Below are 15,667 nucleotides of genomic sequence, written 5' to 3' on the forward strand. Positions count from 1 at the left end.
GTTGTTAAACCTCATTTGATTTGAAAACATATACTGCTTTGCCTGCACTGTTGTTTGTTTGTTTGTTTGTTTGTTTTTCCCTCTCTCTCTCTTTGTTCTTTCTTTTAACTTTGCAGCTGATTTGCTTAGTAATCTGCATGAAGGATTTCTGCTATATAGGAATATAGGATGCTTTGTCAAAGACAGTGCTTCTTCTTCAGCTAATGCACTTATAAAAACAAGAGAGCAAGATAATCTCCAGGCATGAGTTTTAAGAGTACTGGCACATTTAACAGTAGGTACAATAGCAAAGACTTTTTCAAGCACAGATATATCAAGGTGAAGATTTTTCCGTGTGGCTGAAGAATAGCAGGGAGGCCTTCATTTAAGACATGGGAAACATTTGCAATAGTTGCAAGTATAGTCAGATGCAATAGATACTTCAGAATGTATTTTAAAGGAAAGAATAATAAAGAAAGTGACGAAGACAGCAGGGAATAAAATAAAATCCTGTATCGGTTACTGAAGAGGAGATGGGAAATCAGGCTATTTTACTTGACCTCTTCTATTTATTTTTTTAAAATTATTTTTTGGGAGGGATGGTAGAAGAGAGAAAATAGAAATGGTTTTATGGACAGAAATATACAGTTCATCTAATCCATCTGGACACCATCAAAATGTCTGCTATATGAGAAATGGTTAATAACAAGGAATAGATGAGAATTTTGAGATGAAAGGAGTTGGCTAAAGAGGGAAGGGAAATGCTTCTTTTATTTGCAGGAGCACATTGGTGTGTATATTGATAAATTAACCTATCAGGTGTAGGGAGTTTACTCAAGGAGTTTCTTAAGGACTAATCATACTTCATTAATAACTGTGATACAATGCTAAATTTGCTGATGACACAAAGTTATTAATACAGAGCGGAATTATGATACCAGCCAGATCGAAAGGACTTTAAGGACCAGAATAATGGGATGAATTTACTCCCACGGAGTGCAGCACCATTCAGCTAAGGCTAATGCTGAGAATTCAGACTTTAAGATAGGAGTTAATGAGTTTTAGAAGACTGTGGACAAGAATGACCTCATGCATTAATTGATCACAAGACAGCTGCGAGCTGCCAATGTGGTGTATTTGGTAAGCTAATTCCTGTACAGTGTTCTTCATGGAAGGAATTACTTCCCTGAAATTCCTCTCTGCAATACCATTTGTCATTCTGGTCACATTTATTCAAGAGAGGTGAAGTCAAACTGCAGCAGATGCAGAGAGGACAGTAAGGGTGACGAGGCGAATGGAGAGCCTGTTTTAGGAGTGAAGACTAAATGCTCACCTTAGCTTGTTTTAACCCAGGATTAGAATAGATACGACTACAGTCTTTAAATAACAGGAAAGGAAGAATGATTTAAAGTACAGGACAACACTGGCACAAGAAGAAACCTGGTAAACTGGCCAACAGTAATTTTAGGTAGGAAATCTGAAGTTTCTATGGCAACCAGAGAGTAAAGATTACTCAAAGACAAAAAGTTGATAGTTTTAATATAAAGTTTGACATGTTTATGACAGATCGTGTTCATGGTTGTCATAGCAAGGAACTGGACTCACTGCTTACCTCTGTGTTAGGAATTTACCGGTGCCAGTCTGGCTCTGAGGCTCTCTCACGACGTCCATACACACAAATTCACTTAACCTCCCGAGCTGGGGCACGGGCATCCTTACTGCCTCCGGAGGAGTGTCTGGGCTGGGTTGAACTCCAGTCCCTCTACTGTGCCCAGTATTATTTAATCCACGTTACTAGTTCCAGAGATGTTTTCAGGTCCCTGCTCATTGTAAAGGGTTGAGAAAACTCCTGGTACCATACTGTATAGAACTCTCTAATGAAATCATAGAAACATAGAATCACTTAGGTTAGAAAAGACCTCTGAGATCATCAAGTCCAACTGTTAACCTAGCACTGCCAAGTCCACCACTAAACCCTGTCCCCAAGTACCACATCTACACATCTTTTAAATACCTCCAGGGATGGTGACTCAACCACTTCCCTTGGCAGCCTGTTCCAATGCCTCACAACCCCCTCAGTGAAGATTTTTTTTCTAATATCCAACCAACATTACTGAGATTTTTACTACTTGTGTTCCTATTATTAAAATGTAAGTAAATTCTGCTTTATGTAGATATTCAAAAAATAGTAAACCTGGGGGAAAAATGTTCTTTTTAAAATAGAAAATAGTTCACTTAAATGCCATCAAGTAATTTGCTATTAGATGCTACTGTTAGGTCAGAAATCCTACAAATACCTGGAATGATGACAGACATAAATGTATTTTTTTTGTTCTTACTCTGTCTTCATGCAAGAGCAATTAACTACTTTTGGAAAGTGGATAGCAGATTTGACACTGTAGGGCATTGGTAGTTCTTACAGAAAGATATGAAGAATGCAACTTATAATCTTGCAAATACATATTTATTATTATTTTTTTGTTTTATTTTTTTATATTATTGGAGGGCACTAAATTATAGGAGAGAATATGGGGACCAGAGTACAGATGATGACAGCACAATGAGTACTTTCCAGTGTTTTCCTTTTTAATTATATAGCTGTTACAAAGAGTTGACCAAAGTGGCAAACGAACAATCAGAATTTTTCTGCAAATGGCAATAGGAAAATGAAGCAACAGTTTCTTAGCAACAAACTAGAAAATATGCTAAATAATATTTTTTCCTGCTGAGGTTTGTGTATGCTACATTCCAAGCATTGTTCCGAAGTAGACACAGCTTTTTGTGCACCGTTCTTTTAGAGGAATGTTCTTACAGGTTTGCCTTGACATGGAAGTTTTCTGAAGAATAGCTGTTCATGGACACATTTTTTCTTCGAGTAAGAATGGAAAAAGAAATCTTATTTTGCAAGGCAAAGGCATTAGGTGGAACATTAAAGCTGCATTTTTTAATGGTTTGTTGAACTGTAGAAATACTAAAATAAAATAAAACCAGTCCCATCAGAAGCTGCTCATTTGGACATGTTGGCAACAGTTGATACAGCTCTGGCTGTCTCTTGGTGGTGGTGAACAGATTGAATCAAATTTCTGCACAATCAGTTTAGGGGTTCAGTCCTGAACAGAACTGTGATTATGCAGTGCCTAATTTACATAGTGTACTGCATGAAAAAGCATTTATTATTACTTTTAATATTAAATTAACAGGAAAAAGGGGAAATGACAGAATGAAACATTTAATTTAATTTTGACCTTTAAGGAAACTCTTCATTTTGAAAGGAAATATTCAGCTAAAAAGTAGTCTAAATTAAAAATATTTTTAAAAGGCCAAAAAATGGGGAAAAAGTCCTAAAAAAAGTGCTTTGTCCCATTTCTTTTTTTTTTTTCTTTTCTTTTTTTTTTTTTTTTTTTTACAAAATAATCTAAATATATTCTACTGATTTTTTTTTCCTCCTTAATGGTTTGGCCCTTCATAGGAAATTCTAACTTTTAATCTAGAGTACATAGACTTTGTCTGAAAGCATTTCTTGGCATGTCCTTCTACATCCTCCAAACCAGTTCTTTCAAATTTCAGTTGCATGGGCATTGCAATGCATGTTGAGACTTCTTGAATTTTCGACTCTTGGGAATAATTTACTTACAGGTTAATTCTTTGGGAACATGTGACAGATAAAAGTAAAGAATTGCAACTTTTTCAAAGCAGTTTCTAGAATGTAGACATCTAGCTGCTGGGCAGCAAGGGAGAACTGCACATGTATGAAACATGGTAAATCCATACACCCAAGAGTCTGTGGATTCAGCCAGCGTACTGGAGGAATAGCCACGTCCTCCCCACTATCTTGTCTTTGGTTTTAGTCATAATCTGTATTGCACGTACAGTTTATTGTGGCAGAACACATAACACTATTTCTCTTCTTTCAGTTAGGTATGCATGCCATTGTCCCAGGTGCTCTGCAATTTTCTCCGTCAATGAAGGATTATTCAAAATCAACTCTGTTTTGACTTCACAGGCTTACACAGCTCCTCTGTTAAAATGGAGGTCCCAATTCACTCTGGATTTCACAAAAGCAGTCTGAAATAGCACTTCATACTATTACAATAGCTCTGACAAGGTTGAGAATGAAGCTGGAAGTAAAGCTTTATTTGCGAGAAGAGAGCAGTGGAAAAGGGAGGAGCTGAAAGCAGCAGCAGTGGAATGAAATCATGCGTGACTTTCATCACAGATGAGAATGAAAGACCATTTGGGAAGAATATGCCTGCAGCTTTACTGCTGGGGAGATTAACATATATATGTAATTTTGGAACAAAATATGAAAACCTTTTTTTTTTTTTTTTTTTTTTTTTTTTCCCCAATCTAACAAATTTGTGGGTCAACAGGAGATAAGTATATTGAATAGTGGCAAGTTAATTCCTTCTGTGATATTCATTCTGGTCTGGTATTTAATTAAAAGAAATCTCATCTTTATTCCGCTTTTCACATTTTCAGGATGTTACAAACGTATCTACTATAAACATATTTCACATATCTATTGATTTTAATATTGACAGGAGTCATGCCTGTGTAATGTTGCCTGGACTGAATTATAAGCACGGCTTTTTAAAGACATTAAGGGACTTATTTGCATCTTTATAAAAAAGCCTGTTCTTTTGTGGCTTACAAAAAATATATAATGTATAATATGAAAAAATATCCTAATCATAAAGCTAAACTCAACATGCCTCAGTCTTTAAAATTGACTTTTGAAATACCTGACTTGAAAACTGCAATGAGCTCCTAATTCAAGGAACATGAAAGAAAACGTCTTTGCTCTCAGAGGGCCTTTAAGATTCATGAGAACTATGTGCAAGGTGAAATAACCACAAACTGGCTGTGAACAAACTTGTGAAAGGATTTTTCTGACTAAGATTGGGATTTGAAGATGTTTTCCTAATATTTTACCATTGGATGTCTTGGTTGTCAGGACTCTGAATTTGAGAACATTTTATTAAGCTCTTTTTTTTTTTTTTTTTTTCTTAATTTCTGCCTAGTTAGTTAATGACTTTGAGAGAACATTGGTAACAAATCAATTTCCTGTCTGGTAACTTTCCCTATTTAAAAGGGTTATGCAAAAGAGATTTTCAAAATAGTGTTTCTGGTTGTACACATTGGCTCATCACAATGTCTTGAAAACTCTGACTGTTTCAGTTTTCAGTTACATAACAATTCATTATTTAATTTTTGTATGCACTTTGGTTCAGATTTTTCTCTTGGCAATTTTGATGTATATTTGAACTAATGGAGATGCTTTAATTCTTTACTGTTTTAGTGGTTTAACTGAGCATAGGTCTTGGCCTATCTATACACAGAGAAATAACGCACAATGTTTATTTATTTTTTTGCTAAATAAAAGCTGAGATACCAATCAGAAAAGTCAATAAATTCTGGGTGATGCGCTACATAATATTGTCTAATCCTTACAATTTCTGGAATTATCTTTACCAACAAAACTTGTTGGGTCATGGGTGCTTTTCAAAGCATCTGTGAAATAATATGAAGCCCTCAGATACGCTCTTGTAAAGTATTTACAGTTGTTTGATTGTTATGAACATGGTTGTTTGGTTGTTTTCTTTGCAGTAATTGCAAAGGCCACTGTCTCAAAGCCCAGAGAACTCCCTGGCCAGGTGAACGCCAGGTGCGGTTGTATTTGATGATTCTCGTCCTGCATACGTTCTGCTTCGGTAGCCAACTCCAAAGACGTTGTCATATTAAATTATTCAGAAAGGTAGTGTTTCCATGCTTGTTTATTTGTTTATGCTTGTTTATTTGTCTATCCGCCAAGGGTGAAAGTGGCATACCTTTATTGTGAAACACTCTTCCTTATACCCCCACTGCACCCTTTGAGGCATATTTAATCCTACGGCTCCCAAGGCGTAAGTGCATGCCTCAGGAAGAGCTCCTGCATCGGGGCTGAGGAAAAGGACCGCAAAGATGAGGAATAAGGAGTTATGAAGAGTGGAAATGATATCTTTGTTGCAGGGTCACAATTCCCTGATAACTATGTCAAAGGTTTCTTTTTATCTTCCTCCTTTAAATGAAATTAATTCGAAAGCATTCACTGGGGGAGGAATCTGCTTTGGGCATTTCACATTAAATGCAGAATGTTTACAGATTTAGTCCCGTGTCATTCTCCTTCCAAGCACTTTGGAGGCGAGGCACGGCCGAGCACACCTGGCCGGGGGCGGGCGGTGTGAGGGGGCTCCCGGCCCGCAGCCGTGACGGGGGAGGCCGCAGTGGCGGCGGGGACCCCCGGGGAGGGGACGGGGACAGCGACAAGCCCACGATGTCTGAGCGCTGAGGGGGCCGGGGCTGCCATCGAGCTACGCCCCCTCCTCGCGTTCAGATATTGCCGCGCTCGGCAGCAGTTTTGCCTCGCGGAGGCCGCTGTAGCGCCGCGTTGCCCCGGCGACCGGCTCAGCGGGGCTGTCCCGGCCCGGTGCCGGCCCGGCCGGGGAAAGTTTCCCGTCGGGGGCCGGGCCCGGCGGGGCACCGGGCGCTGCCGCAGTGTGCGCGCTGAGGCCGGGCTCCGGGCGGGCGGCGGCGGCGGGCGCGGCGCGGCCGCTCCTCGGGGGCGTTGCGCGGTGCCGGCCCTTCCTCCGCCAGCCTCCGGGGGAGCAGCGCCTCGCCAGAGGCTCTAGGTGGTGCGTGCACCCGATGGTCTTCTTCTCCAGGATGGATTTTAGCCAGGGCAATCTGTTTGGATATATAGAAGACCTGCAGGAGCTAACTATTATAGAGAGGCCGGTCCGCAGGAGTCTGAAGGTATCTGCTCCGACGGGGAACGGTGCTTTACGAGCCGCGAGAAATTGTCTCTGCTTGGGCTTGTGCCCGGCTACCTGAGCGGGCGGGCTGCTTGCACGGCACCGGGTGTTAAAGCCTGCTTTCCTTCGTCCTGCAATAAACGGTCTTGAATCCCATACAGCAGGGACTTAATAATTTCAGAATAAGGCTGTTAAGCTGCAGCATAATAATAATAATAAAATAGACTAACTTAAGTCTTTAGATCAATTTACATGCGACTGGTTTATACTTTCAGTGATTAATTGCAGTAGTGCCTGGCATGGAGCTGTTCTTTCAATACCTCCCAGCTTTTCCTGGTGAACGATTTATTTGACTCAATTCGAGGCTACAAATTTTAAGGATTAAATTTGAATTACTCTTGGAGCTGTTCCTGGATGTGGGGAGGAAGGGGTTGCTTTAAGAAGATTAAAATGAGGAAATAGTAAGGCATTGTAAACTCATAATCTCTATTTCACGCTTGACAGACACCAGAAGAAATAGAAAGACTGACAGTTGATGAAGAACTCAATGATATTGAAAGGGCTGTTTACCTACTCAGGTATTTCATAAAACGTTACTGTCAAACATTACTGACCTTCATGATTATGTATAGCTTTTTTTTTTTTTTTTTAAGTGTATTTACTCCTCACTCCTTTTATTTTCTGCCTTGCAGTAGTAGTTTTTACTTTCTTCTACGTTGATGGTATAAACAAGATAAAAATAGGTACTGTAGTTTTTCTCTCTCTCTCTTTTTTTTTTTTTTTTTTTTTCCCATTGCATAAATAGGCTGCCTGTGTAGATGTACCAACATTTCTGAGTTTCTAATATGGCCCTCACCAACACTGACTAGTACTTCATCTTCTTTTCCCCTGCAGCTGATTTTGCAAGATACCCTGAGTGTTAACATCAATAATGCCAATCGTTCAATGCCTTCGTATTTGCTCTAAGGCATGAGCACTTAACACACACTGGTAGCAGAGCTATTTGAGCATACTTTATAAATCTGGGCTTTCTGAGGAGAATACAAAACTGATCTCTCAAGTTGTCATGAGGAAATACTGTGGAAGATACTATATTAATGCTTCCCTGTGTTCTGTTTTTTTGTTTTACCTCCTCCTTGTTCTTTAAAGTATTTATCTGCAGTTACTGGAATAACTTTAACACTGATAGTTAAAATACAGATCTCTTTCAACTATTGTGTAAGTCATCTTTGAGAGTACAAGTATTCTGAAGGATTTTGATTTGCATATTCATTTTTAAACAATACCTAGTAATTGGAGAAACAGCTGCAGATTCCTCACAGTTTGCTTATTCTGCTATTTTAAGTGCTCTTCTAGTTTATTACTGTCCTCAGTGTTTAGAGTATGTATTCCCAGTGCCTTAATTTTCCCTTCTTGGGGTCTGTGCAATTATTTTTAGTTAAGTGGTTTTTTGTCCAGTAGTACTACTTTTGAAAATGTATATATTTTTAATGCCAAACCTTACTAAATACTGGATTTAAAATCTTCTGTTTTGCAAGTAGTACCTGTAATCAAAATAGTCTGTTGACTCTAAGGAAATTCAGAGGAAACAGTTTGCATGTGGTGCATATCATTGGAAAGATGCACATCAATTTCATTTTTTACCTCACAGCAGGCAGCATGGTTGACTTCCCCCTAGCCCCGTGGCAACAAACTTCTTTGTTCTTTCTGCTCTTTTCTCAATTAAAGATCATGTTTCTAGCAATATGTCATTACTGGATCATTGCCTTGTTAAAGGGTAAAAGGTTCTACTTCATGTCTTTCATCTTACTAATTGCTTTTCAACCTGGCCTTGAACTTCTCTTGACATCTTCATCTGCTTTCTCTCTACTTGAACAGCTGTTCTGGAGACATAATATTCATTTCCTTGTGCTGAAGTTTTCATTTTTGCCTCTGTATAGTCTTTTATTGCTGAAAGGTAGCTTCATCTCTGCTTGGTAAGCTTTTAGTAAGGCAATCACTTGCTGTGATTGTCCAGGTATGTTAATACACTAATCCAATGGAAGCTTTTGCTTTATATTGCCTTTCCCCCATCAAGTAGGGCATAAGCAGAGTTGAAAAGCTGCCTGTAACACGAGTAGTATCCTTTATGTAATGCACTAAGGTATGTATTTTTGGCTTGTCTGGTATTTTTTTCATCTATTATAATACAATATCTCTGCCTGTTCCTGTTTGACGGTAATGTCAGTCTGCTCTTTTCATGCCTCATTTTATCACACAGATGCATTATTTGCCCTCGTTCAGGTTGTCCCTTATGTTGGACTCTCCTTGATGTTATCCATAAAGCCACTGCCATTTCTGAACCCCCCCCTGGAAAACTTCCTTTAGTGAGATTGAAATGAATTGTTAATGATTTATGTGTTGTGCTCCATTTGGAAAGGATGATGCCAAATCCATATACTTAACAAACCCCCAAAACAAACAAACAAAAATACCTTTCAAGAACAATAATAGAAAGTAAATCTATTACCTTCAGTATCTACAAGTAGTATTGAAATATTTAATGTTGTGGCACATTAATATTTATGTTGTCACTTATTTATATAACTCTAATCCGTGAGCTGGAGATGTTTAATTTACTGGGGGGGATCTCTTTAAAGCAGTATTTCTTGTACAGCACAGTGGAGCTGAATAATACTCAGGGAAGCCTTTGTATGATACAGCAAAGCTAATTAATTTCTGTGAAAGTCCAAAAAGAATCATGTTGTAATGGCTCTCATTCTAAACAGGAAAAAAAAAAAAAAAAAACAGCCACTTTCTGTTCATTTGCTAGCCTCATTTCCTTCCAAAACCCCCTCCCAGCCTTTACTTCCCACTTGCAGCCTTTCCACTCTTGAACTTCGATACTCCGGGCTGCTTGTATGCAGAGCTGTTTTATGATTAGTAGAATCCCCACCTCCACCACTTAGGTATCTGCTTCTGAAGCCTTACAATAGTAGTCTGAAAATAGATGTGTTGACATCCTAGCTGGAGAGAACAGCACAGCCTTTTACTCTGAGTTTTTAGTACCTGAATAACATGCGTTTGTGTTTTTTTTTTTTTTTTGACTGATGCTTGCTCTACTGCGTATGTGAGGAGATGCTCGTTTCCCAGCTCTTTTATCAGTTTCATCAGTTTGTTCTTATTGTCTCTTCTGTTACTTCTCATTTGACAGTGGTACTACAGATTGCTCCTTGGTTTGGCTCATCGTGTAGCTACAGAAACAGTTGTGCAAGCAAAAGAAACAGGTTCAGTAGCTCTCTTGCTGGCCGGAGTCACTTCAATATGCAGTTCATGGGTGAACTGCAGCTTCAGGCTGTTGTTGCTGAGAGTACTCAATTTTAATTAGGTAACATTCTGCAGTGAGACTGATCAGGTTCTAACTTAAAAAGAATGTCACTTGTTGTAATCTTGATTAACCTCGATTCTGGTTGAGGAACTGGACTTCTTTAGACCAGGCTGTCAGATGTCTATGAACTTCCCATTGAAATCAAATAGATTTGGGTGCCTGTAGAGGGAGAGGCATCTAAAAATGCCTAGGAACTAGGTTTTAGAGTTTTAGCCCAAATGTTTGGCGTTCTGCTGGGTTACACCAGAGTTGTATTCTGAATGAGTTTTCAACATTGCTGTCCCTACAGAAGAGCCAAGAGAGCAGAACAACCATGTTTATCTCATCCATGTCAGCATCAAGACTGATGGCTTATCATAGAAAAACATCAGCAGATTAAGACAAGCTGCTAGACTTTGCACTGAAGCAACTGAATGCTGTGCATTGCGCTGACTCTTCAGGGCATCGTGACCTGTGCCAGGAGAGTGACAATAAGCAGCTCAGGGACATCACTTTTTATTCATGCTATGAACCTTTGCCTGTAGTTTCCATGATTGCTGATGTTTAATGATCGCACTTAGTTGTCTTACTGTAACTTACCCTTTTATGGCATAAAGCCAATAGCTAAGTATGCATTGTTTGTCTGATGTCAATTTCGTTTGGATTCAGGGATATTTACTAGCATGCACTGTATAGTGGTTTGTTTTCTGAAGGCTTTTCTGATAGCTTTCCCTAGGGGGTTTTGCATTGTTGTGTGTATTGTATTATTTTGTATTCAGCTACTTTTTGTTTATTTGTGCCTGCTTAGTGTTAAAGCTTACAGGCCTTGACATTTCTGTCATACTCAAAATAACAGGGTAATAATGAGTTATCAAGGTGGAAGACTGAATTATTCACCCTCTTGGGAACATACTGTTCTTTGGTTTTGGAGTAAATCTATCTCCCAGTTCAGAAAACAACACAGTCCCCCTCCAAAACCTTTAACACAGTTCTTGACAATACAATAGATACTCTATCTAGATTGGAAAGAATTCGATGCTTATAAACCTAGTACTTTTCTATATATAAAAAAAAAAAAAGTTGTACTTTATTGTAGCCATCTTTGGTTAGCTAGAGTATTCTTAAAGTCACTTTGCACCTTATGTTGTTAACTGTGAGCATCTAAACAACTAGCTAGTACTTTAGAGATTTTTTTTTTTAATTTCCTTTAGTTTGTATTCTTCATGGTATTAGTTTCTGAGATTTTATTTTCTCTGTAGGGGCAAGCAACTCAGTTTTTGAATTAAATGAAAACTTTCCTTTAAATATAACTCTAGGAGTTAGTTTTCAAATATAAGCATTGTTTAATATAACAGATTATACAGCTTTGGAATTTATGGTCCTGTTGCCTAGATAGTGTACTGAAGGATCCAACATTAAGTGTGTTGGAAAATAATTCTTCAACTATACCTGCAAGCTGTCTTCTTCACTCTTTATTGAATTATACCCAGGGTAATAATGTCTTGTTTTTAATTACAATTATTTAGAAGTTTCACTCTTGATTCACTTAGTTGGATGGATAAACTAATTGCATGACCTTGACTCTGTTATGCAAATAAACTCATGTATATGTAGTAGATATTTTTGCTTCCTTAAAGTGAGAAGGGTAGATGTATTCTTCTGAAACAATGGTAAGTCACATGCTTTTATTAAAATTTAGATTTGTGCAAATACTGTTGATCCACTTGGTTTGAAATGACAGCTAAGGAAGCATCTGAAAACATACACAGTATATGTTAGTAACGTGCTCAGGGAAACCCCAAAAACAATCAAACAAAAAGAAACAAAAGAGAAAAATCTGTTCCATTTTTCTTGCATCTTTCAGGCCACAGTCAATGCAGGAAGATGTTATTACCAATTGTTTCCCTGTTCTAGCCCTTGTTCCCCCTCACAAGCCCACTGAGGAATTTACTTAAGCCAAACCATGTAAGTTATGGTTAGCTTTAAAACAGATCACTTCAGTCATCCAGTACTTCATGCAACAGAAAAAAAAAAGGCCCAGGAGAAGCGGGTAGCAGAATAGAAGTAAGGCTCTGCAGCAGATGAAACGGCTTTGAGACTTACCATTAGATTTGGTTGGTTTATGGTATTAATGAAGGTAAAGTCTCCTGGCATAATTTAAGTTAAGTTGGATGAAGCTCTTGCCATATCAGAATGAGTGGTTCTTCTTTCCTTTCCTTGTGTGACTGCATGTTTGGGATGGTTTTCATGTGCAAGCTTTCCTGCAACTGCAGCCATGCAGTCTCAATCCAATTAGGGAACTGACAGTAATTTAAACATTTCCAGGTACTCACTTCCAATAAAATATGCAACTGCATAACTGCTCATGCTGGTTTAAGTGGGAGCATGAGTGGAGAGGAGGGGTCACACCTGGTAGATTGTTCTCCCCATCAGTAGCAGAACAGATTTAGATCAGGTGACACTAATCTTGAATCTACATTCCTAGTCTTTGAAGTTAAGTACCAATTGAAATGGTTGGAGAGTGTAAGGTATCAGCGACAGTGTATTTAATGAGCCCTTTGACATTAAATGGACTTCTGGAAGTCTGCATGAGAGCTGTGATGTGTCAGGGCAGTGGTAGCTCTTCCTTATTGCATTGATGACCTCTCCTTTGGAGGTGTTAATTAAATTTGTTTCAGATCATCTTCAGGTGTGAGATAATAATGAGAAACTATGTAGCTGTGTGGTTGCCCTTTTACGTAGTATAAACAGTTGAAAGAACTGTGTTGTTTTTTTTTTTTTTTAATATCTAAAGCCTGTTCTATTGACTTCAGAGAACCTTGTCATGCTCTCCTAGAAAAGATCTACATAGGAATATCCAGCTAAGTATTTACAATTTTTGTTGTTTCTGCATGATAAATCCCATACAGGGATAGCATGTTGCCCAGCAGGATACTGAGTTTGTTTTCCTATTGTTTAGATGAACACTGTCACTTAATAAATGACTTCTTAACAGCTGCACAGCTCATTTTGAGATGGCACATAATTAACGTGCAAGTACAATAATTCGCCTTTGTATCACCTTCCTTAGAAAGCTCCAACTGTTCATAACAACATTGTGTACTTGTAAGGAGCTTTTATCCTCATGGTTGCTCAATATTAGTAATTTATTTTTGTATCCTTTGACCGATTTGGCACCAGATAATAGCATTGTGCTAGTTTTTCAGGACCTGAAGAAGCATCCAATGGAAACTGCAAGGGATGGTAAAATATAGTGTTAGAATACACAAAGTATAGACTCCTCAAAGAGTAGGTCATTTCTGGTAAGTCTGACCGTCACAAGATGGTGCCCCTTAATATAGTGACTGCAGTATGGCAGTGGTTCCTTCTGTTGCCTTGAGGGCTACTTCGCTTTAGGTGCTGGGAGCCCTTCACACATCATGATGTGATAGCTTCATGGCCCTGCACTCTGACTCACATTCAGTTTCTGCTGACAGGCAGAAGTAGCAGTGAATAATCCAGCTACTCTTCCCCCAAAGCCTGTAGTAGATGCTTGAGTTGTAAGAGTCAGGATAGTAGCATACGCTGTTAGTGACAGGGATTTGACAAATGCTTGTCATTTGTGTGAGTACTTTAAGACTCTTCTGAATAGTGATTCTTAGTGCTGATACACCACTTCACATATTTTTGAATTCAGAGCTCTTTGACCTACTCCCAGTTTTCCACAAACCAAGCAGATAACACTCCATTATGTCTTGGTTCACATTTTCACTCTTCGTAAAGGTGAGGTTGTTTTACTGAGGTGAAAATCAGATTATAATTTAAGGACTTTGGGAACTAGGACTGCAAGCTTGGGTCTGTGTCTATGCCTGAGTTGATGTGCTATGACAGGAATAATTTGGAGTGTGACAAGAAATCATTCTGTCAAGACTTAAAATTAATCCTTGTTGTCTGGGGTATACTAGTATAACGGTATAACTAGTATAATTTAGCTAATTTTAGGGTAACTTTAGCAATGTTTTTGCCTCTGTTTCACCAGGTAGTGGTCTAAATGCCAACACGGTGGTAAGGTTATGTGCTGTGGTAAGGTTATACTGACTGTCAAACTTCAGAGTCTGAAGCTTTGCATTACACAAGAGAAACCAGAAATACTCCATCAGTGAAGCAGAGACTTGTACACCAGGGTAACCACGATGGGAATGTAGATGGTTCTTGAGATGAATTAATTCAAGGAGATCTCATCACCTTTGTTCAGTTAGAAGTTCTAGTACTTTGGGAAGGGACATCTTATTTAATCTTCCAGGGGCAGCTTTTTGTGTAAGAAAAGTTTTCTTTAGGTCTTGAAGATGAACTGAAAAGGAAAATGGAAGCAATTTCTACAGTGAGGATTTCTAATGGCAAAGTCTGAATAAACCCAACATATTATGGCTGAAGAACCAACGGTTTAAATTATACACAATTATAGGATTATACGCTGTAAAAAGAAAGTAGCTTCAGATTCTGAAACTGAATACTTCTGGGTTCGAAGACTGCTGTAAGTGGTATCTCTAGCCAAAGACAGAGTTATAGCCTCAGGGAAAGGTTTTTAAAGATAGGCTAGCGATTCAAAAGTAGCAAGAATCTTTTCATTTGAACATGGTGGTAATATGGTTTGAGAATTAACAGCAATGGCATCCTTAGGCTTTGATTTCCCTTCCCCTGTATAATTACTGTCCTAGATCAGTCTGTGCGCAGGTCTGACCAGTCTGAACAATAACATTGGCCTTTGCAGTCTTTGGATGTGAATTCCCTAAATCCTGTGCCTCAATCTGTTAAAAGTAATTTTACATGGCTATCACAGTCACTGCGGGTTTTGATGTTGCTACTCTTTCCACAAATAGCCTTGCTGGTCTTAGGGAGGTACTTCTTGAAAAGTCTTTCCTACGAATGCGAGCTCCCTATAGCTATCAGATGAACGCCACTGTCTATGGAAGAAAAATGGCTTTCTGCTTTATGAGTCATAATAAACCAGACTGAGAGAAAAGACAAAAGACTTGGAAACTTCTCCTAGATCTCTTAGATACATCTGTCTGAGGCAAGCCTTATTGCCTCTGGCTGAGACTTTTATACAAGCAGGGAAAGGCACCAGATATTTCATACTCACATTATTTTCTTAATGGACTGTTGATGCAGAATTTTTTAATTTAAATTCTGTACTTGTAGTTTATTTTGCATTGAACCCAATGTTTCTGCTTGTTTCTTTTTGCAAAGCGTTGCCCTAGGAGGGGTTAATGTTAAGGAATAAAAGCGTCAGGCTTTGGATATAATCGCCTGTATCTTGATAGCAGATGTTTCGGGAGCAGGTTTCTTTATTCCATGTTGTCGCATGGCTGTGGGTTCTGCAAATGTGTACTACTCTAATGTGCAGATTAGCTGAGTCACTCCTTGTCAGCCGTGTCAATTCACAGCAGGGCTGAGTGCAATTGCTGTGCTTTCTTGAACTTGTTAACTGCTATTGAAAATATCTTGCCCATCTACCCCCTATCTACTAATGGATTTTAGATACCTACCACTTTCCTAACACATTCTATGG

General features: G+C 38.7%; 1 protein-coding gene and 1 long non-coding RNA gene across 4 annotated transcripts in view; both read left to right on the top strand.

The window, feature by feature from the left end:
* The first annotated feature begins 6,262 nt into the window (after positions 1-6,262).
* The window catches only part of PPP4R4 (protein phosphatase 4 regulatory subunit 4), a 72,576-nt gene continuing 63,171 nt past the window's right edge, over positions 6,263-15,667 (top strand). For 2 of the 3 annotated variants that reach the window (XM_035327454.1, XM_035327453.1), the window contains exons 1-2: positions 6,263-6,771; positions 7,275-7,348. In XM_035327454.1, the coding sequence (XP_035183345.1) occupies positions 6,664-6,771; positions 7,275-7,348 (182 nt within the window). In that variant the 5' untranslated portion in view covers positions 6,263-6,663. The remainder of the gene's footprint in view (positions 6,772-7,274; positions 7,349-15,667) is intronic. The other variant, XM_035327451.1, reaches the window with a different exon arrangement.
* On the top strand, positions 9,648-11,729 carry LOC118167712. The gene is made up of 2 exons (XR_004751235.1): positions 9,648-10,137; positions 10,427-11,729. It is a non-coding gene; the product is annotated as an uncharacterized LOC118167712 (long non-coding RNA).

This window comes from Oxyura jamaicensis, chromosome 5, assembly GCF_011077185.1.
Source record: "Oxyura jamaicensis isolate SHBP4307 breed ruddy duck chromosome 5, BPBGC_Ojam_1.0, whole genome shotgun sequence".
In the NCBI taxonomy this organism is placed as follows: Eukaryota; Metazoa; Chordata; class Aves; order Anseriformes; family Anatidae; genus Oxyura; species Oxyura jamaicensis.